The sequence below is a fragment of the Ischnura elegans genome, chromosome X, assembly GCF_921293095.1.
Source record: "Ischnura elegans chromosome X, ioIscEleg1.1, whole genome shotgun sequence".
NCBI classification, from domain to species: domain Eukaryota; kingdom Metazoa; phylum Arthropoda; class Insecta; order Odonata; family Coenagrionidae; genus Ischnura; species Ischnura elegans.
This window is the reverse complement of record NC_060259.1, coordinates 56,186,122-56,212,548: the sequence shown is the minus strand read 5'-3', so window position 1 is coordinate 56,212,548 and position 26,427 is coordinate 56,186,122. Positions and strand designations below refer to the sequence as shown.

The window sequence follows — 26,427 nt, the reverse complement described above, 5'->3', positions numbered from 1 at the left end:
GCGGTATTCTTTAGCCCGCGAAATTCGAGAGACTTTTGGGAGTCATTTTCTAGTGTATAAACTGAATTTTAATCGGAAAAAAGTATATTAGGGTAATAAGTATTTACTGTAGTATACCAGCATATACTGTTTGTAAAAAGTATGCAATTTCCCTATTATGTGTGTACCAAAGGACACAAATGCACCATAAGACACAGCACACCATGTACAAGGACACCAAAGGTGATATAAATATAAAAAATGCCAGGAGAGGCCACAAAAAACTGAATCATAAATAAAAACTAAGCCAATGCCTCGTAAGACTAAAAAATCGCGTAAGTTGCCGCCAACTTTCCATGTCCTCCTGAGGTCATTATAGTTTTGTTTGATTTACTTTGGAACTTTTCACTGAGGGACGGAATCGCTCGCTATAATGTAAACAGGAGCTCATGACGTCATCAACTTACCAACGAAAAGGTCTAGGATATCGATTTTTAGGATATCGATTTTTCGTCGCGAATAGCTCGTTTAGTAGGTGTCGGATAGAAAAATGGAAAAAATAGGGGTCTCTGTATTTTTCAAACTTATCATAATCGACAATAAGAAAAATGAATGAACTAGCCGATTCCATTTATGTCAATAAATGGTGCATAAAGGCCTTTTTACACGAGATACATCACTGCACGGAACTCATCATAATGAGGTGCAGTTACGCGAATGCACGAACGAAATTAAAACGGGCTATCTTTCCATCTCTCGTCCATGCATTCTCGCATGCGTTCTCGCAGTTCACCGCTGTACACGACGAAATTCTCACTGCGCCTTCGTGCAGACGTCAGATTGTGAAATTACGTACCTCGTGTAAAACGGACGGACACTCCGCAGAAATTAAAACTTGTAACCAAAATGTGTGGACGACATTGTAACCCCCAACTTCCGTTTCATTGTGTAATATGAAAGAATAGTGATTTGAATGCATGTAAGTGTATGTTATATCCTCATGCCTCTCCTTCACGAGTGCTTGATCTAATGGAAATAAAATTTTCAATAGATGTAAACAACACGGAAATAAACTCACCGTTACTGACCGAGCGACGCTATCGTCGTAATCAGCCAATGGCCACCAGAACGATCCTATGCCAATCATGCCTATAAATTGTGCATGACACGCCGAATAAATGCAAAACTTCTGGCCATGAGGTTCACCTCATAAATTCACGATGAATGAAGATAAAATTAAAGATATAAATAAGATTAAAGATAAAAAATATAAAGAAGATATAAATAACATTTTATCTTCATTCATCGTGAATTAGCGACGTGATCGTGAATATCATCCTGAATTAAATTAGCGACGTCAAAAAATTATTGTACGACGCACACGTACTTTTTGCGTATTTTAAAATTTGCATTTCGCATTGTTTCTGACGCACGGAAAATAATGATGATTTTCGGATTCGGCGCCGAAAATTTTTCGGGAAATAGTATAAAAAGCGAGAAGCACAACCATCGCAAGCTTTTTTCTCTTAGTTCTGGAGAAAGTGAGTTTTTGCGAAGTCGGAAAAAAACGACGATTTTCAAACGGCGTTGAATTTGAACGGTTCGCCGATGAAAAAAAAAACCTTGGGTAGGGCATATCATGTACTGTGAGTTTAGATTGACAAACAAATTTTAACGTTGTCATTTTTTTTTCAAGCAAGTTAAGCATTGCTAGAATCCGAGTTTTAAAAAGAATCCGAAAAGTTTTAACTTTTTACCATTTTTGGAATTTTTTTGTCTCGAAATTTAAAAAACGGACTTCAGAATCATATTCAGTGTAAGAATTTTGAACTAACCCGGGACTTTCCAGCAAAAGATTCATTTTGACTGCTCTATAGGTGTGATAAAAATTTACTTGTTTTGGGCTAAACATGAATTTTGGAAACTTTTTCCACTTTCTTCAAGGTCATTATGGAATATATTGTTCTCTGATGCAAAAAAAACAGAAACTTTGAGCCTTCAATTGACCACGAGTTTGCCCTGTTGCTGGATATTCTGAACAAAGGCAAATGCATATGCAGGCAAAGCATTCTAAGTCATGAATTGTCAAGATAGAGCATCCGGCAACAGTAAAAGTTCCTGGACAATTAGAACACTTGGCCCGAAGTTTCTGCACTTCTAAAATGGTGCGTTTTCAACCTAAGCATCATTATTATTTAGGCATCTACTGGCATCAGCTATCCAGGGTTAAAATTTTGTGAAATAATTTTTCTCCACCTTGTATAACCCAATGTCAAAAAATTTGTTCCATTACCATGTACTGGAAACAGGTTTTTATCAATTTTGATTCAAATTTTTAAATGGCAGTTTTTTGGTGTTGCACTTATTGCCATTAATTTTTGAAATTATTTTTCAGCTATAAGGACCTCCTTCAAATGGTCTTGGAGACAAACATGACTGTTCTGTTCGCCGGATTTTCCCTCATCATTTGCTACGTCATTTTCATGCTTGGCAGATGCAATATGATTGGTCAACGTGTAAGTTTGCTATACATGCTGTTTTCTGCCAATTTGGAAAAATTAATCGTGCTGGTCCTTAATTTTACCCTCAGCAAATATTGATTCTTAAAAATAATCTCTTTCCACCTTAGGTATATCTCTCACTGTTTGGTGTCTCAGTCGTGGGTCAGTCAATATTTGCATCGTACGGGCTCTGTTTCTACCTGAATTTCTTTTACGGACCAATTCATCCTATTTTACCTTTTCTCCTTCTTGGCATTGGCGTGGACGACATGTTTGTGATAGTACAGGTGAGTAACGATACATTGTCAGGGTAATGAGGTTCAATATTTTGAGCATAAATTCAGCTTTCCATCATTGGGTACCCTGGTATTAGATCCTGTGGAGCTTTGATAATCCATTCTGACGGAGAGTTAAGTACAATCAGAAAAACAAAAGAGGCAAATATTCCATGCATAAACATTTTCTTGGCAAATTGTCCTTAGTTTGTGAACCATCCTTTTCAGGGCTAGGGAAGTGAAAAATAGGTGATTCAGCAAATGCCAATCAAGTGATGTTTAATTGATACTATTTTATGTAGACTAATCTATTGAACAATGATATCTGTGGAAGCTCGTATAAATAGGTTCTAAAAAGGCTTGTAAGCTATCTAAAGGGCTATGAATGTGAAAGTACATAAATGAGTTATGATTGATGCCATTAGAATATTCTAAAACCTTTTATATTGTAATAATTTTAAACTTCATCCATAACATCAATATACCAAAAATATTGTATGCAACTACACACTATAAATGGATTTTAATGTGCCTTTTTTCATATCATGTTCTAGGCATTGGACAACCTGTCTGTTGCGGAGAAGAGGCTGGATGTTCCAGAAAAGGTCGGGTGTGCTTTGATGCGTGCTGGAGCCTCAATCACAGTCACTTCTGTTACTGACATCGCTGCGTTTGCTATTGGAACAACTACCGTAAGCAGTCTTGCATTAAGCTATCAGAACAATGTGGTAGATATGAATCTAATAACCCTACTCTGTGAAACAAATGTTATGAGAAAAGTTTGGCATCATCTCTTAGATGCCCCGAAAAGATGCACTCACTAATATCCATGACATGATGCCTAAATTTAGCAATATTCACACTGATTTTAATTGGCCAATATTACTCCGTGGATAATAATTTTTAAACTATTTGTAGTTGTTCTTGTCAAAGCTTGTGTTAAAACATACAGATGCAGATGTAAATATGTAAAATAAAATGTAAGTAAATTGCTTATTTGACTAATCATGTTAATTATGGATTATTCTATTTAAATTCCATAAAATACCATCAGTTTTATAACAGTATTGTTTGTTATTGCATGCATCTACTTATTTTTCTATCACAAGAGTACGAATAAAAATTGCATGCAATATCTAATTCCACAAGATGCATTAATATTGATCACTGTTATTTCACTCATGGATTGTGAATTACAGATTCGAATATTTTCAAATTTATCATTGTCCAGCAGTGTTTCTTTTGTGTTAATTCCAAATGCCCATATAAAATGTAAAAAAAGTTTGTGTTTATTTGAGTGGAGTTTACATATCATCATGGGATGTGATGGGTTAAGAGTAGGTGTGGAGCGGGAAGTTTCTATCTCTCCTGGAGACTACTGGTGGCTAGGATAAGCTAATCTCTCGTCTTTGATCTCTGTTGACATTGTTAGGGTGCATCCTTATCTGTAATGCCTCCACGAAGAATCGAGTTTTAAAATGTTTCTCCTTGGATAGAGTTTGTACATTCATCATTTTGATATCATGGCCCAAGGCAGTGTGTTCTGCACCTGCCCATTTTTGAAAACGTGCCTGTCGAATGGAGATGCTGTGTTATCTAATCCAAATCGGGGTGGTTCATCCTATTTCTCACACATGCACCTTGTCACCAGCCTGGCAGTTTCATTGGTAAACTCCTTCCATTTCCATTTTTCATTATTCTCGACTCTTCTAACCATGTATCGTATTCGCCTGAGTGGTTTGAATATTGTTCAATGTCATACTTTTGTAAAATCTTCGATATTTTGTCAATGACTTCCTTGACGTGTGGCAAATATACTTTCTTCTTGTTGTTGACTTTATTCTCCTCCATTTGCAGTGGTGGTGACTATAATTTCCAGGAATGGTCCTACGTTATTCTCCTCTTCCGTAGATATTCTTTGTAGGATTTTTCATTTCTTTTACCCTTTCACTGCTGTTCAATCCCTGAAAACCTTCTCCTCACATGCGCCGAAAAGGTTAAAATGCGTTACGTGTGGCCATGGATCAGATTCTTCCAGGTTGGGCGTGGTACACCCTCCGCAGGGTCGCAAATCTGGGACCCTTTCCTTGACAAACTCACCCTCACTGGCCCCTCTCTTCGACCCTCCGAGCGGGGGGCCTCCCTCCCCTAAAGTGACCGCTCTGACTGCATTTTGAAAATCTATCTATGAATCCGATCATCAAAAATGATTGTTTGCATCAGGGGTGGATCCAGGATTTCTTTCTGGGGGGGGGGCACAAGCAAGGCCATATCCAAGATTTTGTTCTGGGGGGGGCACAAGGATACCGCGTAATACAAAATGAACGCAATGATAATGGGACCGTATTAAAAATCTCACATATTTTTTAAGTGTCTGGGCACGTGCCCCCCCCCCCCCCCCCCCCCCCCTAGATTGGCCTATGATTTGCATCGCACTCCTGCAATCAAGTACATCTTTGAACCATGTTTCTGCGATGAAAAAGAATGATTTTGTTAACTTTGCTAAAAACGTGGCTGCAGACCACTGGAAAATGGCCATTTTAGTAAAGTTAACAAAATCGTTATTTTTCATCGCAGAAGCATGGCTCAAAGACTTACTTGATTGCTTGAGTGGCAGGAGTGCGATGCAAACAATCATTTTTTTAATGATCGGGTTGATTGATAGATTTTCAAAATGCAGTCAGAGTGGTCACTTTTGGGGAGGCTGGCCCCTCTCTTCGACCCCCCCACTCAGAGGGTCGAAGAGAGGGGCCAGCGAGGGTGAGCTCATCGAGGAAAGGGTCCCGGATTAGCGATCCTTCATAGTGGTTGGGCGAAAGTGCTGAGCGCATGGCCGGGAGGAAGAAAAAGTCCATTCACAGCAGTGAAAGGGTTAATTCCTCTTCCCTTTGGTCCTCATCCCTCAGTATGATAGATTGGTGAATCATCATGGCCATTACCCTTCTGGTTTTCACTGGGTGGCAGTGAGAGCTGGCTAGTCGATACAGCTTTCAAAAATGTCCGCTGGGTGGTGATGAGTGCAATGCGATCCACTTTTTTCCAATATTTTGCAGTAAAATGTTTGTAATTGCAAGAAATAGCAGTGAAGAGTTATGAATTTGATAAATCACATCATCATGAATGTAAATTTCTGTTGCCACCCCAAATTATACCTAATTTCCCTGTGAAGCTTGGATCAATTGTTCGTAATCGACACATGTGGCGACTTCTATAAACCCATTTAAATGTGCCGTGGAACGCATTTAGAGGCCAACTTGAGGATCCACTTTTGTAATATTCATGGATGAGGACATCAAGAATTAGTAGCTTCCTATCATTTTCATATCCTTTTTTAGAAAGGTCTCATTGATTTTATTCAGGTAATGGTGGGACTCTAACTTTTCCCTTTCATGTCTCCAGACTAAGAATGTGTCATCAGGATTTAAAAAAGTAGGCTCATCCTGGTATCCAGTTCTCTCCAAAAAAAAGAAACTCCAGGAAGCCTCACACCTACTCTCCCAATATGATATATAAACTCCATGTGCAATAAAGGAAGATCATGAGCCCTGATTTTTTAACACTTGATGCTGGAATTCACCCAAAAGGAACATCGCAGGGCATTCATAGACTACTTAAGTTTTAATCAACTGACAAATATATCTTCGTAAAAAAGTCTTCACTTTTATTTCAGGTCATGCCATCATTGAGATCATTCTGTGTTTTTGCTGCCTTTGGTATATTCTTTCTGTATATCTTCGAGCTGACTTTCTTTGTTAGTTGTGTGTGCATTGATGAGTTCAGAATGAAAGCCAAGAGAGATGGATGTATATTTAGGAAGCACCCTAACTGGACCCCAAATTCATGCAGCCAAAGAAACATCCAGAAATTGATCTTTGAAAAATATGTCGGTCCTTTTGTGCTCAGCCTTCCTGTGAAGGTAAAGTATGAGATCAAAAAGCATTGAAATTATTTTAACAAGTGATATGGTAATAATGAAAAATCTTTTTTGTTGCAGATAATAATAGTGACGATAACTTTGGTCATCTTAGCATTCAACATCTGGGGTGTGTTTCAAGTGGAGCAGAAATTTGATCCTATTTGGTATTTGAACCCTGATTCATATCCAATGCATTATACAAATGCCCTCAAACAGTACTTCCCGAAGTATGGGAAACGAGCAGGAATTTACATGGGTAATCATTATTATTGAATAAATTCTGTACATAAATTTTCATTGTAAATTCTGAGCATAAATTTGATCTATTTGTGATTTACTTTGCCTTAATTTACTTTCAGGAGAGATAGATTATTTTGCTGAGAAAGACAAATTGAATGAACTAATTACTCAAGTTGAAGATAATCCTTACATCAATGGGGAAACAATTGATTTTTGGTGGAAATCATACCAAAAATGGCTTGACAGACTTGGTATGTACCTAGTTGCAGTCCTGCTATTTGCATTAATCGCAGTGTAATGAGACCTCTCATATCAACTGCTCCTATTCATGAGCCACCCATGTCAACTGGCTAATTTTTTCGTGAAAAAATATCTATCCTTGAAATGCACTTGCACTTATTATGGTGATTTCACATTATGTGGAGACAGAGGAGTTATTTTGTCGATCCAACCAGTGAGAATGAATAGCTACCCTTGAATAGATCTATCAAGACAGTGGAAACCTGCCCAAGTCAAAATATTATGTGCAATTTCTTTGATACCAGAATAATATATGTTGAATTGTCTACCATCAAATTAGTGGTTTTAAGTATATGTAATTTATGTTGTGCCCAAATAGTCTCCACCAGGGTAAGCATAGCAAATTGCCAGGTGAGGTGAAGTCATAAAAAATGGTACAGTTGAGGATCTCAAATATGGAAAGCTTGGGACCAAAGGGTTTCTGAATTTCTGGTTTTCAGCATGCGGAAAAAGTGGTACACTTTTTTTGAGAATTTTAATGCAACAAAACCATGACTCAGAAATTGCACACGAAAGGGATTTTGAAATTGATTAGCATAAACCTTCTTGCAGTATTTCAATATAATATATATATAACCCCTTGAAGAACATTCGTTGCCATAGATGGATTCAAGTACATACACTATATTGAAGGAGGCAAAAAACTTGCCGAATAAGTTGTCAAATCATGTCCGTAGCTTCCGCAGCATAAACTATACATGCTCAATACTGGATGAGAACGACCAATAAATACATCTTTTTCTTCATGCTCAATAGCTTTCATTGATAGCATTCTCTAGCAGACGTTGCGATATCTATCGATACCTTCCTTAGTCGGAAAGTAAATCTGTGCAAATGCTTCAATATTTTGTCAATTAATTAATTTATAAATGCATTCAGGCTCTTGCGCTTGATATTTGAGATCCCTACGTGTCCCTGCATAGGTTGTTAGTGTATATTCATAGCGTAAGCTAACTTCCTACTCATCCTAGAACAAGGCTCAGAACTTGCCATGAGATGGCAAGTCGAAACACTACGCAGAGGAATTTTCAGACGTTCTGGATTTCTGGCTTTCCTGGTTTCTGGATTCCAGATTTGAGGTCCTCAACTGTATTTACAAGAATACTGTGTTCTCTGTTTTTCTCATCACACTGGAAGCATTGTGACCAGTGTGTTCAGGTAGTCTCACAGGCCACTCACGTAGCATTAATGGCTCGTCACATAGCATTATTAATTGATTTTTCAACATATATATTTATGATTAGTTATTACTGTAATGGATAAATCCCACATGTTTTAAATTATTAACATATGTACCTATCTCCTCCCATGGGGCCGGCTGACTTGTAATCATTTGTTAATAATAATGACATATTTAGTGACTTGTTAGTAATAATGACATTTTTAGTGACTTGTTAATAATAATGACAAATTTATTTAAGCGTCAACTAGTGGCTGAAAATGTTCTATCAATCTATGAAAATGGCTAATTTTTTATTTTTTTATTTTCCTGATGAATTTGAAACATGGTTTAACTTTATATCTGCAGGATATGTACCTGAGAACTATGATGAATTCAAAGGCTACCTCGTTGAATTCCTTTTCATGACCAAAGAGGGACAACCATACATTAAGGACATCAAATTTAGCAGCTTTCCCCTTGGTGACTACAATATAACTGTAAGTTACCAATGCAAGTTATTGTCCTATATACCAACTAGGTGTTTGATCTTTTATATCGACTGAAACCAATAATCTATGAGTACATAATTATTTCATACTTTTGCATAGACGATCACATTTAGTTCATTTATTCTGCGTGCAACGTTGCAGCAATGTCAAACATTGGACATGGAGGTCCATAAACAGCATCTCTTAGCTATCTTCAAAACCTCTAATGTGTAGATAATGGGTGTGCTACTGCTACACATTATCTTGTCTTTATTGTAGACATATCGACATACAATCTCATCTAGGCCAATTAGCTTTCATTTTCAATATGATACACTGCATGAACTAGTGGTGATGCAGGGCTTAATTTATAGGTTAATTTTTTTCCTCTTATTTACAGGCATCTCAGATTATCATCCAGCATATCCATATGAACACAACAGCGGAGCAAGTGAAAGCCATGCAATCCATTCGTGACCTCATTCACTCAATAAATTTTACCACCGGACCATCGCGGATTGTGGCATATTCCCCTGAATACGTTTCTTGGACTGCAAATCAGGTAAATGGGTGGAATTTTTTATAGTCATGCTATTCAAATATTTATTTGATTCATTGCACTAGATAAAAAACCCCTGAAATATTTGCTGGTTGGAATACTGTAGTGAGTACTTGGAAGAGATAGGTACATAGAATTTTAGGGTTTCTTAATAATGAAATTAATTGTATTTGACGGAATGGAAAATTCACTGCCAATCATGCAAGATGCATTCTTCAAATGAATGCATTGAATGAAACCTTCGCATTGATCTGCATTTCACAGGCGAGCTCAGATTTTAGTGAATTGCTATGTCAATAACAATGACTTTTAATGAAAACATTTAACGAAATTCAAGCTAAAAAATTTATTTGATTATATTCATTAATACTGACCCAGGACTTAGGAAATAAAAATTTCAAATTGTCAGGAAAGTATGATAAATGTCTCAAATGTTCAAAAAAGAGTCCAAATACAGTGCGTAAGGTATGTAGTAATGCTTTCTTAGGAATTGCTAATGAGTTCAATACCTCTCTAAGCTGGAGCCAAATGGTTAACGGCATGAATGGGTTTACTGCTTTGGTAGTGGTTACTTTCTTTCTTTGGCATTCCCTGTTGCTAATTCCACTTCATTGTAATAAAGAAAATACTCATCATTTTTGGATAACATTTCCTCTCTTGAAAAATATTTAATTCAAAATTTGATTGGCTAAAGGTGATATTAGACATAAAATTCTTAATGGTTATAGCTGGTAGCACAATAATCTTCAAGCTATATTTTTGTTTATAGTCACTTGGCAGTAACGACTCCCACTTTCTTCCACCATGCCATGTGCAATTAATGTGTTAATGAGTGTGCATAGATCAAATTAATGGGCTTTTTTCTTCTCGGTTGCTGGTTCTGAAATATCTATTTTAAAAATTCACTACCATATCATGTGGATAATGTCCATCCTTATCACGCACTATCAGTATCAAATACACTTTTTAGATGCAATCTGGCTCAGTCACAATGGCACTCATTTTATTCAAATTCTGCTTCTGATGAGACATGTTATCATTAATTGACAAACTTGCCAGAATGGATATTACTGAACAATGTATTTCTTTACAGGTCATTGGAGAAGAGCTCTTGAGGAATTTGGGACTGACCATATTGACTGTTGCTCTCGTAACCATCTTGCTGATTCAAAATTTCCAAAGTGCCATTTGGGTCATCTGCTGTGTTTGTTTCACTTTGGTTAACTTGGTCGGTTCCATGTACCTCTTTGGACTTACAATTGAAATTTCAACCTCAATTGTCATACTGCTGTGTGTGGGGTTAGCTGTTGATTATTCCGCTCACATTGGACACACCTTCACAAGACTTGCTGGAACCCGCAATGGTAAATATTGAGCAGGTCCCAAGCAGCAACCAATATCCCAACAACATCCAGACAACATTACCAGCATTAGCATATGACATCTGTGCAAAATCCATGACAATCCAATTAACGCTGCATGGATATCCGTCCAATATCCAAAGGGCCCGCCAAACAACGATGCAGCGATGTCCAACAGAGGATATGGAGGTCCATATACAGCATCTCTTAGTTATCTTCACAACATTTAATGAGTAGATAATGGGTGTGCTTATTATGGATTTTGGTAATCCCCAGACATACAAACAAAAAGTTGTGCTCTTCAATTCTAGCCGAAAGACAGTTGCTTGGTTTGGGAGGCCCTTTTCAGGGCTTCATTGACAAATGGGTGGTTTCCCATTATTTTTTTATTGCCTAAATCGAAAGATTATTACTCCTGGAGTACGTATTTCACGCTTTTAGATTTTTAAATGACGATATCTATTTTTCGCGATTAAGTGAAAAGTGAAAATTTTCAAGCGCGCAAAAACGCAACGGCTAAGTAGGAATGATGGGAAAAAGTCCGTGTGACGTATTTCTGGTTCCCGTCACCGCCCAATGAGGTGACCTTGAGGCGAGGCTTGAGCGCTGATACGACACAGGCTGCTAGCAGGTGGCTGAGTACCCTGCTAGCAGGTAGCGCTTGGCGTAAATATGGATTATTACTACCTTATTAAACGAAGGAAACTTTCCGACCTTAGACAATTTTAATAAGTGATTATTAGGAGATGTTTCCCTTAGCTCTGTGCCTCATGCATGCATTGGTAATCTCAGATGATGTAAAACTCCTATCCTCTCGTGTAGAAACTAGGTCCCTGTGACATCACGCGGAGTCGAATCACATGGGTGCCAATCTGGCCCTTTTCAAATGAGGTTAAAATTGACCATTGCCAATCGTTTAAATCGGTATTTCTAAGACCAAATAATTTGTATATAATGAATACACTAATGGTGGGTAACGAATCGCAATAAATGCCTTTCGTTTTCTTTGATGAAGGAAACTACCCTATTAGTTGAGTTTAATCTAAATTTTAAATATTGGTCATATAAGTTTTAATACCATTTACAACCTGTATAACCTCTGTTACGGTCCTGAGTAAGGTACTGATGTTTTACGACTGATTCCTCATCTGTTGACATGTGTGTTCACTTTATGATGAATTTCTCATTTGGATCAATCCTGTAGAATTTATGCTTAGGCTCTGCTGTGTGGGCATTAGTTTACAATTTACAAGCTAATATGATTGAGTTTACTGGAATGATCATGAGTTTGGTAATAAATATTAATTTTCAACGTAAAATTGATGATAATAAAATTTCTTTTTCGTTCTTATTTAGAGAGGGCCTTGGCTACGCTTGTTCAGGTGGGACCTGCTGTATTCAACGGAGGCATGAGTACTTTTCTGGCATTTGTTCTTCTTGGCAGGAGTGATTCTTATATTTTTACTACATTTTTTAAGGTAAGTTTTTCGTAGCTCTTTGCTTATGTTTTTTGAGTTTGAGTTGAAGACACATTAGTGTAGGCGGTCGTTGTTTCTTTTAACTTGGTAAAAACTACCACTTTTATCATAGTTCTAAAATTATTATGAATATTTTTCAGCTAATCATATCTGAAACTCAATTCCTGAAATAATTTTCTCTGAAATAATAAACTCCTTAGTAATACCCTCCTAATCAACCTGGTACCTCTTTCAGATTCTGTAGATTTTAGTGTTCTGAATCATTCCTCTTTAATTCTTTATACATGTACATTAGGGTGGTCCTTATTTTTAAAGTTTTCGAATTTCTTTTGGGACACTCCCCAGTTTTGTTCCATTTGGTGAGGAAATAAATCATGTAAATTATTCTTGCTATCGGATGCTGGGAAAACGTGCCACATTGCACTTAAAGTTTAGAAATTTTGTGTTTTTTAGGTGTTTTTCGGACATAAGTTAAGATAATGTCACTCTCGGATTATTCTATCACTTTTCTATTTTTACAACGACTCTTTAGACATTTATATTGTATCACCTCAAAAATCTTTCATTTCTGCTCATTGGTTCTTGGGATATAGCACCGAGAGTAAATGCGCACCACCCCAGGCAACACTTTGAGTGTCACGCGGGTTGCATACTCTCAAAATGTGTTAATCGTTCTCACCCATCGTAAAACCATAAAAATCTTTAGATAAACTTTAAAATTCATCAATATAACCTTGAATACTATATAAATCACTGTTTATTGCCAAAAAGGGGCTTAGCAGTATTGATTTTTTCCCAAAGTCTAAAGCTTATATCTAAGTGCTTTTATCTAAATTCAGTAAAAATTTCTGAGAGGTAACCTTCTGAATGGTATCTGAAGGTGCTTCTTTTGCATGTATTTCTTCACAATTGTACAAGGTCTGGGTTTTCAAATTAGGAGATTTATTTTTTTTAAAAGAAGTGTAGGGTGAGTTGGGACTTCAGAGATAGGTGGGGGAGGAGTGGCCTTAGGTTAGGTGGATTTTCTAGGTTTTAATGGATCTTCATCCGGCAGAAGGAGAAGTAGGTGAGGGACCAAGGGGCTAATGAGGGTTGGAGTGCAGGAGGAGAAAGGAAGGATTGGCGAGGGCACAGGGCACAATAATTAATGGTACTTCATGGGTATGGGCGTTGACGATTCTGGTAGAGGATAATGAATTCCCGGAATTGCAATGGTAAAATTGGCACACGGAACACAAGAGGAATTTGTTCTCAAGTGGCACTGAATGGCACAAATTCCAGGAATATATTAATGCAGACAGATGGATGGTCACGGGGAAATATCTCTGTGAAGGTTCCCTTATGGGGTTGGAAAAGAGGGGTATTTATCTGTAGGAATTCATTATCCTATGCCCGAATCGTCAACGCCCGAACCTATGGTAGTATTTTAACCCTTTCGCGCCGAATGCCACACATGTGCGGCGAGGATTTTTTTCCATAAACAACAAATGCCACACCTGTGCGGCGTTAATTTTCCTAACCTAAGCAACGAATGCCACGCCTGTGCGGCACAGGTCGAAAAAAGTGACCGTGACGGACACAATAGACCCACGGACGCGGTCGCCCCTCGTGATCCACCTTAGCGCGAGCCCAGGCCCATCTTCCGCCGCTCAGGTCGACCCTTTCTTACCCTCTCCATGCGGTCAACTACTGTTATTTGCAGTGTGTTTTCCAAAACTATATTTGTTGCTTACTTTCGATATCTATTGCTATAAATGAATTCATCTTTTTTTGCTGACCACATGGAAATTTCAAACAAAATTCTAACATTAATATCAACGGGGTTCTAGACCAACTAGTAAATATACGAAATCCGTCTATATCAACGTTAGAACTTCGTTTAAAATTTCTGCACGCTCAGAAAAGAAACACAAAATTCATTTTGAATGCAATAAATCGATGCAAACAACAAATATTTGCATACATTTTGCACTGATATTTTAGCCAGTTGACCGCGGACTCGTCCTAGGAAGGGGCTTTTAATCCCTCTAGGGTCTGGGATGGAGGCCGAGGAAAGGGTTCGGCGCCCCACTGAGTTGGGTCCAAAAATGGTTAGGGAGGGAACCACTGCCTTCAGTCGACGCGAAAAAGCTTCGTACAGGGGAGTAAAGAAAACTTTCAAGAGACTCATATTGAGGAAGAATTTCCCTCTACGAAGGTCCGGCGCGAAAGGGTTAAACAAGCTGCCTTCTGTGTTAGATTGATCATTTGTGGGTCCTGGAAAAGCTACCAACTCTTCGATAGGACGTGACAGCAGATTAAATCATTAATGAAGTAGTTCACTCAGACCCAAAAAAAATTGAAAGAATTTGGGAGATGGAAGTGAAAGATTTTGGACAAAAACAAACATTCCCAATTGAACCATTTTTTCTTGAGTTTAAAACGAAAAAATGTGAAAGTTGCCCTCATTTTTTCATCATTAGGTGACATCATTAGATTATGGTTCATTTTCTATGTGAGTGCTTTTTGTGAGTGAGAATTGCACATCAAGGGAAGGAATCACTCATAATTTTGTGAGCAATTATGAACCTATAAAGGCCAATGTATGGAGTAGAGAAACAGTGGAGTGATCTAATTCATTGGGTATGATTTCTTGATGTCATCAATTTACCTGTGAAAGGATTAAGACCAATTTATTGCTGTGAATATCTCACGAAATAGGTGACAGAGCAAAACATGAAAAAATACAGCTCTCTCTATTTCTTAAAATTGATCATAACTGCGAATTAAAAAAATGTTGAAAGAGCTACAAACTTTATAATCCTCTATTTATAACATAAAATTATCTTAATCAAGGCTTATCTTTTTTCAACAGCAGGGTAACAAAGTTCTAAGAAAGTATGGCAAATCTAAAAACCTATGCAAGGCTATTATCTGTTTCTACTATCATCGAGCACAGTGTGAGAGAGCAGAAACAAGGCAAAAATAATGACTATGTAATTTAGGTCTTTGTATAGAATATCTCATGCCTGAGAAAATGCTGCTCTAAATGGAAAGACGAGACAAACTTTCATTTTTTTGCTCTTCATATTGTCTCCCTATCTATTTCCATAGTCTATTATAAATTCATTGATGTGTATTTTCTGAGAAACCTCATATTTTGTATCTGAAAGGTTACTTATGACTAACAACTCTTTGTTACAGTTATTTTTCAGTGTGGTTATTTATGGATTGTTCCATGGTTTACTGTTTCTACCTGTGATATTAAGTTGGTTGGGGCCGAATGCTCCAGATAATGTAGAAAGTGAGATATATTCAGTTCCTACTGGCAATTGTAATGGATTTGTGCAACCAGATGCTGAAAATAAAGATGGTAAGTTGACTTCACGTACATATATTGTTGATATTCTAACATTAAAAATGCATAATTAACTTTATCGAGACAAAGTCCTAAAGTCTTTCTGGTGATCACTGTTCCTTTGAATTAAATTAATTTGATCATCATGATTTGATGCTGATATTGCATACAAAGATGAACATACCATGGATAATTCATGACAGTTGCTTCTTATTTAATATTTCTCCTCTCATATGCCTCTGATGTTTGATGTAGGTGCAGAAAAATCTCTATTGCTCTATGTAGCTTCTTCTAGTCTCACTGACAAACTCTGATTCTGGAAACTGCAGCTGTGAAATTTGTAAAATATCCATTCTTTCACTGAAAATAACAGATTCATGCCTTGCAAATACTTTAAATGATTAACAGTTTAATTTAATCGAAAATTGATTTCTTTTTACTGTTTTATGATTTGTGATAAAACTGGACATTATACATGCATTGGAAGGAGTTTAATGGAATATCTGTAATTAAGACAGTTTAAAATTTATTGATTATGGTTATTTTTCAAATTCATGTCTAAATGAAATCATGGTCCATTTTCAGATATGGAACTGCCTAGTGTTGCCCCAATATCGCATGTTGGAGGTGATGTTGTCCACGAGATTCATCCCATCATCTCTCTAGGCAAAAAGGATCGGCATAAAAAAATAATAATTGGCGAAAGGAGCAAGCCAGCGAGCAGAAAAGGATCAAAATCTAATTCCAAAAGAGGGTGGATAGTTTAAGTTTTATTTATTTTTATGCGATTGGTTTATGTTTTAATGTATTTATGTGTAAAGAATTTCCTGCTAATGTATCCGAGGTCGAGGTGAATTTGCTATTACATTTATGATATTTAACTAAATGTTTCCGCGGCGATTCACCCCAGAAAGTAAGATATCCAACCAAAATATGTATGATGTGCATTAGCATTCATGGCTTTCAAGTGGAAGCATGAGTTTTAAAACCAATGGCAGTTCATCGTCTTGAGATATGTCTGATATTTTTAGTCAGCACAACTGAAGAAATGAAGAGAAGTTACACATGTGTTGTAATTTTTTTAGAAGTGGAAAATTTTCAACATTTTTTTCCACAAGAAAGCATTCCTGTGAAGAAATATTATCTCGTATGGATGGAAATGACTTGAGAGGAGAAAAATCTCTGAAAACAAATACATGACATCATTCTTGGCCATAAAAGCCAATGTAAAAAGTGTGAATTGAAATGCAAGGAAATGTGGTGAAACTTGCGTGAACTATGAAGTGATATGCATGAATGGGAGACTACATTCTATTATGTATGGAGTTGGTGGAGATATAAGGAGAAAGTACCAGTTTGAGATTAGCTTGAGAGAGGTTGAGCCAGAGTTACTGGTCTTACCTTCCTACTCAAGTCCAATGATCTGTTATTAACGAAGAGGGTGGAAGTGTGAAATGGTATTCAAATTTTAATGTGCTTTGAATTGTATGGTAGGGTAGGAGGGGATGCTGGAATTCAATAAGGTTAAGCAGCTATAATGAATTTAGCGAGGGAAAGTAGTAGTGAATGAATGAATGAAATCTTTAAATTCTATATTTATTCCCCTATTTATTGTACAGCTAGTGAAGAAAATCAATTTGGTGCTTTCCTCCTCCGTTGTTATTTGCTACAACCCATAGAATTTATTTGAAACATTACACAAACTGATGGCATTGTTCCCAATGTGATTTTGGGAACTAAGTTTTTGTTTTCCTTTTTTTTTAGTTTTATATCTCAAAATCCTTTTTTCAATTTTAAAATTAGTAGTTATGCTTAAGTAAATATTTTGTTAATTTTAAAGAGTATGTTTGTCATTATGGATGATGTTTGGGTATGTCTAGTTTGAGTGGAGCTAATCAATTTGGGCTTCAGGAAACTGCAGTGTCCAAATGCTATCCATTTCTATTGAGCGTTGTGCTTCACCACACCGCATAATACCATAAGTTGATGATGAAATGCAGAATATTCTCAGCATGGTTGTAGTATATCCTGATCTTGGCTAGTCATAAGAAATACTCAGGCTAACAACAAGTAATGTCTGCTTTACAGAACATTTTCTGCTCACGAGCCAATTTCTTCGCTTTATATGGAACACTGATTGTGTCAGGTATTTGTCAAAGCTGCTAGTTGTTAAAAAAAATGTCACGCTAGGTGGAGTTGAGCATTCAGGATATGCCACTGATCTCAGTGAAGGGTTGGCAACCTATGGAAAATGCACTGTGGGATTTGTTAGTGAGAAATATTTTGTAATGTGGGAGAGAATTGCAAGTCTCTTCTTACAATGTATGAATGAATGCTGTTTAGTATAAGGTGTGTTGCGCTGCATTTGAATCTCTTTTGTGCCATTCAGGTCATGAGATGATAGTGTCAAAAACTGTTTTTTTCCCATGAGACCAAATGCCCCTTTTAGAGGGGGTGAACATATTAATTTACCACTACAGTCCAGTGTTTAGTGGTTTTCCAGAGTGTCCAGGCATTCATTGAAAAAATAAGTTGTTTACCTACAGATATCACTTGACCATAAAGTCATTTTCTACATATTTTCTATCAAAGTTATTTTGAATAATATTGCTGTGCAAAATGAGGATATTGGAAAAAGATCTTTTCCATTTCCCTCCTGCTTTAATTTATATATATTTGTGTATTATTGCAATTTATATATATTGTATTTTACAAGACTGCTACTGAATGAAGTTAGTAGCTACACTTGCCTTGGGTTTTATTACTTGCAACATCAGCAACACACGGTTTGGAAATTCAGTAGATAGCTTCATGTATGAGAATTACAAATTTTCTTTTGAGAAGGGTATATTGAGCTAAATCTCCTGATGATTATGAAGCCATGTTCAGTTAAGTAACGTAGCAATTGATAAAATGTTAATGAAGGAATTAAAATTTCTATACAATCACTCAGTAAGTAATGGCCCAGTGTGCTAACTTGACAAATTATTTTAATGTATCCTGCTTGCATTTGATCATTTTTTCTCACAATTTGTCTTCTCTTGTGAATGAAAAATTGAGGGAATAGTGAAGAATGCAAATAAGTTTGTATTATTAGGATTGGCCTACTTAAAATGAACAGATTAAACCCCATTTGCTCACCACTGTTGACAAAAACAAATGCATTTTTGAAAATATTTTTCGCTGTAGGCAAGTCCTCTCTTCAATATAATAAGATCAAAAATTATAAATACAATGGGGGACATCCATTTTTAATGTTAGCTAATTCTGAAGAATTGTGCCAGAAACCTAGATATAAGAAATTAGATTTGCATTGGGCATTTACAGAATTGTGTGTGCGTTTCAAATCCCAAGTACCATGCAGATATTGCTGGAATATTTCCTTTGTATCCAGCAGTTCCTTGAGCACTAGAAGTTCCTAATTAATGGACATAAAAACTTAGTTGAAAAGTAATTAGTGAACAGTCTATTAGTAACTACCTTTTGGGCTGTGCTATTAGATTGAGGAACTATACTTTTTGATATCGAACTACCTCACCTGCAACTTTTTAATGAATTATTATGTTGCTGCCAATCTTTTTCCAAATACGTATATCCTGGCCATAGAAATCTGGCATAAGGATAGGGAATAAGTATGCCAATAGGATGGAGTTCTTTTTAGCATGTATTTTAGTTTCTATTCTACAACGACTGAATTTAGCTCAACATTTAATACTTCATTTTAAGATTTGGAAACTGTAAATATGAAGAGCTATAATCTCATTTTGTGAGATCATGAATTTTTGCCTTTTCCAGTCATGTGAAGAAATTTCCTTTTATGCAGTTCATTGCATTGATGATGCATTTTATAAACACATGCATATATGTAGAATATTTGGCAATAAATTATTTGTCTAAACTGGGCACTTTTAGTTGCATTACATTCGTTATTTTCCATAGCATTCCATGAGATATACTTACCTTAGATTATCTGGAAATAGCCAAGATCACTTAGAGACCTACTGTGAATTCTTTCAGATTTTGTCTCTTCCACATTCTATTCCCTCCTCTGAATGATTATTTGCAAAATTTTATGAAGCTAGAATGTAAGAAAATATTTTGAAGAATAATTCACAAGTTTTCTGTTCCATTTCTTTCTGTTACAAGAATGGATGAATATGGAAATATACATGTAAGTGATGTTTGCGTGATACATGGGATAGCAAATGCACACAGATAAAAAAAATTATACCATCTCTTAATAATGTTTATATGCTTGAGCAAATTTTTTATAAATTATTTTAATTTTTCCTTTATATTGTTTATAATGATTGCTTTTGTTCAATTAAGCATTTCTATTACTTGGCTCTTAAATTATTTCTTTGAATAGTCAATTGGTGAAGATTGTTTTTAATGCTGGAATTTTTGTAAATCAACTCACGTTTTGCTTGGTTCTAATATTCTGTTCATTAAGTCGTTAAAAAATGATGATAGACTCACGACCACTCTTGAATGTGAGTTAATTGAATTTATTATGACAAGGGAAAAATCTTTAGGAAAATTTTGACTATAGTTATTTAGATTGTTTTCAAAAATGAACGAAAGCTTCATATTGTAAGACATATATATATGAATATCAGGTGTCCATATTTGCCCATACACATAAACCCCACTGTAACAATGAATGCGGTCATTAATTACTATCAATATATAAATATATATATATATATCAATATGTGTGATATTGATGTTGAATTCTGTGTTCGAGGTGTATAGTGGTTTAGTTACCAATCTACATGTTTTAACATTAAAAGCAGTTATATCGCTATGTAGAGGATTGTTTCATAAGTGGCTACATAGTTTTTCTCATCTTTCTTGTTCCCCATTCTGTATAATAATGTGTATCTATGTTTATGTTCATGTATGAGCATCAATAAGATTAGGTTATGTGATAGGTGTACAGGTAATGCCAAGAATGGAGAGTAGTTAATTTTCATTCGTATGCATTTACAGCTTCTGTTGTACAGATTTCCCTCGTTTCTCAATTACCCTCAAAATATTTTCACAATGCAATTTCAGGAGTTTTAAAACATACCCGATAAGATGCTCAGCAAACGGAACTGGAACAATTAATAGATTAACTTTCTATCTCACTCCATGAGAATCATTTGACTGATTAGTAAATATCATTCAATCAATATGAGGGAAACTTGTATTTTTAATAAGGGTAGCTGGTTGCACCTGTGAACGAGTCCATTCATGATGTGATATATGTATTCGTAGCTCATAGTTATGTCCTAATAGATGTCACTATGCATACCAGCTTTAAGTTAAAGCATATCAATGGTTTCTGTGAATTTAAACGATTTACTTATATAGAGATGTGAAAAATATTAGTGTGAACATATATTTTAGAGACAACTTTAACCTGCCAAAGTTTTGCTGAATTCACAGGACGAAGAAGTCTGAGGAACATGCATTTATGTTCCTTAATTCATTTAATGCTTTTAAGATTTAACACTGTTTTACAGTCTGATTTGGGCATATTATTCATCAAATTACCTTGTCTTGAAATGGGCATAATGGAAATCTGGAAAATTTTCCCTGAGTAGCTGTTCATGTGAGTTTTCACTCCTCTATATAATGAATTATTTAAAGCTATATGCACTGATCCAAAGTCTGATTCAGGTAATGTGTCATGGAATTACTACAGTTATAAGTTTTACTGTGCTATTGATCAAAACTTTCATATAGTGTTTTTAAGGATTTTCCATGGCGTTGTCATTAATTTGGTAGACCAAAATGAAGCTTTAAATGAATGCCTTCGTAAAGCCAACTGAAATGCAAAAAAAAAAATGTTTATGACTCAGATTTTTAAATTCGGAACAGAATAACTAACTTTACTATTAAGTGAACCAGCATATAGGTAGTAATTTTTTTGGGCAGTCTGAAATTCTTTTCAACCCTTTGAGTACTGAGTTTTTGTCATGCTTACCGGGGAATGACCTTTATTTATGATATGGCTAAACTTAATTCTATGGAACAGTTGGTCTCACTCTTCAAAGTAACAATATAGTGCAAATTGAGCTCACTATCGTCCACTACTGGTGGCTATTAGCGATACGCACCTTCTAGAAGGGAGGCATACAACATGCATCTATGCTGCTCTTGCTCAAACTTTTAGAGGCATAAATGCAAGACTGCACTCTACATGGTGAGGAGGCTTGTGGACGTAAACTTTTGTGTGTACAACTCAGAGGGTTAACTGAGAGCAAAGCTTTGCATAACTACCCCATGTCTTAAAAAAATTGAATGTTTCTTTTTTACAACTATGATTTCAAATTTTGTATGAAAATGATGTTTTTTTTCGTTTTTTCCCTAAATAAATTTATGCTTTTTCATACCCAAACATATTTAAATAAGTATCTAAGACATAAAGCGATATCATCTGACAGATTTTTTTCTATGATAGCATGTAACCATTTAGTAAAAGATAGCTCATTTAGTGGAGGTATATGGTGTGGCTGTCTCATCAACCAAAGGTTCATTTAATATTTGCATGGCATATCCATATTTAAATGATGTTTTTTAAGTGGAATTACATTGAAAAGGAAGGAAACAAGCAGTGATACAGACAATACTGATTGGTCATTAGTGGTTTGAAACTTCCGACTTCTATTGAGCACTGAAACAAAATTGAGGAAAATTGCATCCTCTTCACTTCAAAATATTTAATTTTGCAGGCTTAACTTGTGAAAATTGTGGTCCAAATGGCAATGCATGATAAGCAAAGTCCTATTCAAGAGCAATGGTCTCAATTATATAGTGCATTACTGTTTCCTTTCAGTTATTTTTTTGCCAGTCAATTTTCTGCCATTTGTTTCTGTTGGGAGGCATATTTTTTCTACATCTTGATCCGTAATCATTGCTCCGCTTGATTCTGTGCATGATATCAGGTTTTAATGTGATTATTTTTTCATCTCATGAGAAATAATTTTGCTCAACGATTTTGGAATCATCTCAGGATGATCTCAATTTTTTTATATAATACTTTTTTCTGTGCTAGTACAATGTTCACCATATTGCATTCAAATTGTTTGATTTGGAAAAAGAATTAATATGACATTTATTCTCTAACTGATTGTAATAAGATGTGAGCGAACTATTCACATCTTGGCTCTTTCATTCAAACTATTGGCCCTTATTGAAATATCGTAGAATGTATTGAGAATATCTATCCTCCAGATAAAATGAGAATATGTTTGAGTATTATTTATCCTCTGAAAGTTGACATTCATCCTTCAGTTAAAAAGCATTGCTCTCTTTTTTTTTATGAATATTTGGCAGTAAATTGATATTGTATTCATTGATGTGATGTATTTGATGGAACACATTATTATTGTATTGCTAGTGAAGAATTCTGCTCTTATGTTTTTTTCTCTTATCAGTGTGCAAAATTATTGTTGAGTGAACTGTTGTGTATTTGTTGTTTCACATACCTGTATGTTCTCGTTTTAGTTCTGGATGTGGTGTAAATTTAGGAACTTTGCTGTTAGGCATAGAAGCACAGATGTCAAACAGTTGAGGCTGTAGAAATATGTCATATCCAATGGTTCTATACCAGTGGCCTAGTTTCTGCATTGCAAAGTATTTGGTATTGGTGATGAGGGCACAAGCATACATAATTAGCAAGCAAGGAGAAGAATGTTAATCCTTGTCCTCTGGTTGGGAAGTCTTACTTTGCTACTGATGACGTTCACTATTCTTTTTGTGCAACACGCTTGTTATAATGAAGGAATGGTTGAGGACTTCAGCATTTTAGTTCATTATGCACAAGAATATGAATGTGATATTTCAATCGGTAGTGATCATAATTAGTGGCTTCCAGAGACTGTTAATCTGGTAGATGCTCAGCCAAGGCGCACTTGCATTTCTTGCAAAAATGCTTTGGCTTCTCATATTTTTGACAAAATTTGCACGACACACACATTTGCATTTCTAAGAGCTTATTTTTATCACCTTTAAACTTCCCTATCATCACTCGATTTAATTCTCTCATACCCACATAGCATGAGATATCTCGGAGACATCTCACAAAACATTATGATCTCATAACCATGTGGACGTCTCAGCAACATGTGCGAGTGGCCACTTAAGTGTCCGGAAAAATAAAGAGAATGATATGAAAACTGTGGAAAATAAAGTATATTTTTCCGGATCCATATTTAATCACTCACATGAAGTGTCTCTGAAAGGTCTTTGTGCATATGAGATCATAATTTCTCATGATACGTCTCTGAGATATTTGATGTTCTGGTAGGTATTTCCTGAAACCTTGTCGGTGCCCTCTGTTTATTAGTGTGCACATAACTGATAGCATCAGTTATGTAAGCAACGTGACTTTTGCTCATTATTTGTCATCTACCTACTTTTGATGAATCCATTCCCTGAAACTACGTATATTTTTGTTCGCGTTTCTTGTCGTCAATGAAATAATTCTCCGAAAAATGCTCATGTGTCCAACAACTACCGTTGGTTCCTTTAATTTTTTTACGGTAAATATATATGGTGAGATAATCTCACTCTTGGGTCCAAGGAGTGTGTGTGTGAGTATTGATACTGCCCACACTCAGTTTAGAACAGGTTTCTTTAAAACATGATAATGTGATGATTAATTTTAGGTAGCATTTGCTTTTCCAAAGATAATAATGAATTATAACTTTCATTGTGATATTCATCCTTGCCATACTCCTAGTATTGATTTCTATGATATTGTGATTTAATTACTTTTAGATTATTTTAGGTATGGTTAGTGGTTAAGGCTGTAAGTGGTGGAAGCATGCATGAAAAGTATTTTTAACACTGCCATTCCATCATAATTATCAATTTAATTATATGATAGCATTATTATTGCATACTATTTAATCTTCAGTCATTAATATTTTAAAATGTGCTTTTTTAAGTTCCCATGTTATTGATAACCCTTCCAAATGATAATGTTGCCATCAGTCATTGTTTTACTGGTGAATTAATTATGCACTGGTGTTGATATGCCTCTGCATAAGCTAATTTCTTCAAAGGAAAGAGGTCATAATAAGTTAACTTGTATATTGAGTTTGTGTTTAAGAAATGTAGGAATATTATTTGAATGAAGCAGTAGCATTGTGAGATTGATTAATAAACCATGCTAGTACAGGGAAGGAATTTTATTAGTGAGAAAAGAAATTGTAGATGAATTTTTGGAAGTTAATTAAAAAAGTCTTTCTAGTAGGTTGAGACAGTGTACCATCTTTCCTGGTGGTTAGGATGTTTTTCTCACACATTTGAAGTAAAATCTTATGCCAAATTAAACATAAAAAAGCTTTGAAAAATTAATGAAACAGAGGTAGACTTCCATGAGTGACTATCTATTTTTTCATATTTTATAATGAAAGGGTCATCTACATATAAAGCCTGGTGCTGGAGAGACTATGATAGAAATAGAGTTGACATATTTTTATAAACTCTACTCATCAGTGGATTAGAATTGGGTACTGGTGGACTTTTCTCATTGGTACATGTTGTGAATGCATGTATATTTTAAAATGGTGCTTTAATTGATCACTTTGATTCATTGCAGTGCTGGGATGAATAATAGGTGGCCCCTTGTAATTTTAGAGTATCATGGAATGGAATGTAATGTTTAGCTGTATAAAAATGATGGATCTCATAGCATGGGGTACATTGGAAGTTAATATTAGCTGAAGTCTGAGCAAAACAGCTTTTCCCCCAGCACTGTTTGACTGTGTCATTGTGATGGCAATTAGGAAACACTCCTTCCCATTCTGTATTGTTTATATTTCACCATGTTTATGATAGCATGACGTGTTTCATGGACTTAAGTGTAAAATGTTGTTTATCCACTGTGCATACAATAAAGCTGTGTTATCGGTGCCTATTTCCTTTGTGTACTTATTTATAAATTATATTTCTACATTTTAACATGCTAAGCCAGACTCACACAAATGCACGTCGAGGCTGCATTGCCAAGATACCTGGAGACAATGGCGCAGCAAGGGCGGGTTTTGGGGGATAAAACCCCCCTCAGAGCTCACAAAATTTTTAAAAAGTTAAATCTATTTTACTTAATTGGTTTAATATTACTTATAGAATAGGGTGAGGATGAATAAAATATCCCTCAGAAGGCTGTAAAACTCACCATTTTGAATCATTTATCTTAATTTTTTTCTGGAGGAGGCCCTTCGCACTTCCGGCTTACCGTGGCAAATATTCCATACCGCCAGGCCCTCCAGTACCTATTAGTTGGGCCTGAAAACCCCCCTAGCCTTAATTCCTAGCTGCGCCCCTGCCTGGAGATATGTGCGATCACACTTCATTCAGCAGAATAACAGATCCATTTTTCAGGAATGCTCACTAAAAATATTTTGGGTTGAATGGATCTATTCTCCGTTATCCTGGACTTAGATTGGAAGGCCTCAAAAGTAAATATTTATACTTGCAACACTACTAGATCTAGAAAGAGTTGCTTGATCTAGAAAGAACTACTAGATAGAATTTGTTGGTGAATTAAATGCTTTTCACTTCCTCAATTTATTATAATTACAGTAAAACCTCTTTACACCATAATGGAGGGGACCAAAATTTGGGCAATTTGATGTATGGAGGTTCACTATAGAGAGGTTTCAGTGATAGGCACCATTTTTTCATATCTTTCGGAAATGAAAGGCACTCCTGTCTCTTAAACCATTATATTTATGTGTTTAAACAAACATGCATACATTAGTGAATATATTTTTATTTTTTAATAATTAAAGAAAGAGTGCTATCGCATGATTTTTACCATGATTCGAGA

At 35.7% G+C, this 26,427-nt stretch overlaps 1 protein-coding gene across 1 annotated transcript in view; it reads left to right on the top strand.

Moving 5' to 3' along the window:
- LOC124170821 (patched domain-containing protein 3-like) overlaps positions 1 to 25,512 on the top strand; it is a 296,489-nt gene extending 270,977 nt beyond the window's left edge. Inside the window, exons 7-18 of the mRNA XM_046549796.1 lie at positions 2,375 to 2,495; positions 2,609 to 2,767; positions 3,310 to 3,447; positions 6,426 to 6,671; positions 6,750 to 6,927; positions 7,031 to 7,162; positions 8,740 to 8,870; positions 9,262 to 9,423; positions 10,514 to 10,784; positions 12,138 to 12,259; positions 15,443 to 15,611; positions 16,182 to 25,512. Coding sequence (XP_046405752.1) covers positions 2,375 to 2,495; positions 2,609 to 2,767; positions 3,310 to 3,447; positions 6,426 to 6,671; positions 6,750 to 6,927; positions 7,031 to 7,162; positions 8,740 to 8,870; positions 9,262 to 9,423; positions 10,514 to 10,784; positions 12,138 to 12,259; positions 15,443 to 15,611; positions 16,182 to 16,363 — 2,011 coding nt within the window. The 3' untranslated portion in view covers positions 16,364 to 25,512. The remainder of the gene's footprint in view (positions 1 to 2,374; positions 2,496 to 2,608; positions 2,768 to 3,309; positions 3,448 to 6,425; positions 6,672 to 6,749; positions 6,928 to 7,030; positions 7,163 to 8,739; positions 8,871 to 9,261; positions 9,424 to 10,513; positions 10,785 to 12,137; positions 12,260 to 15,442; positions 15,612 to 16,181) is intronic.
- The last annotated feature ends 915 nt before the right edge of the window (positions 25,513 to 26,427 follow it).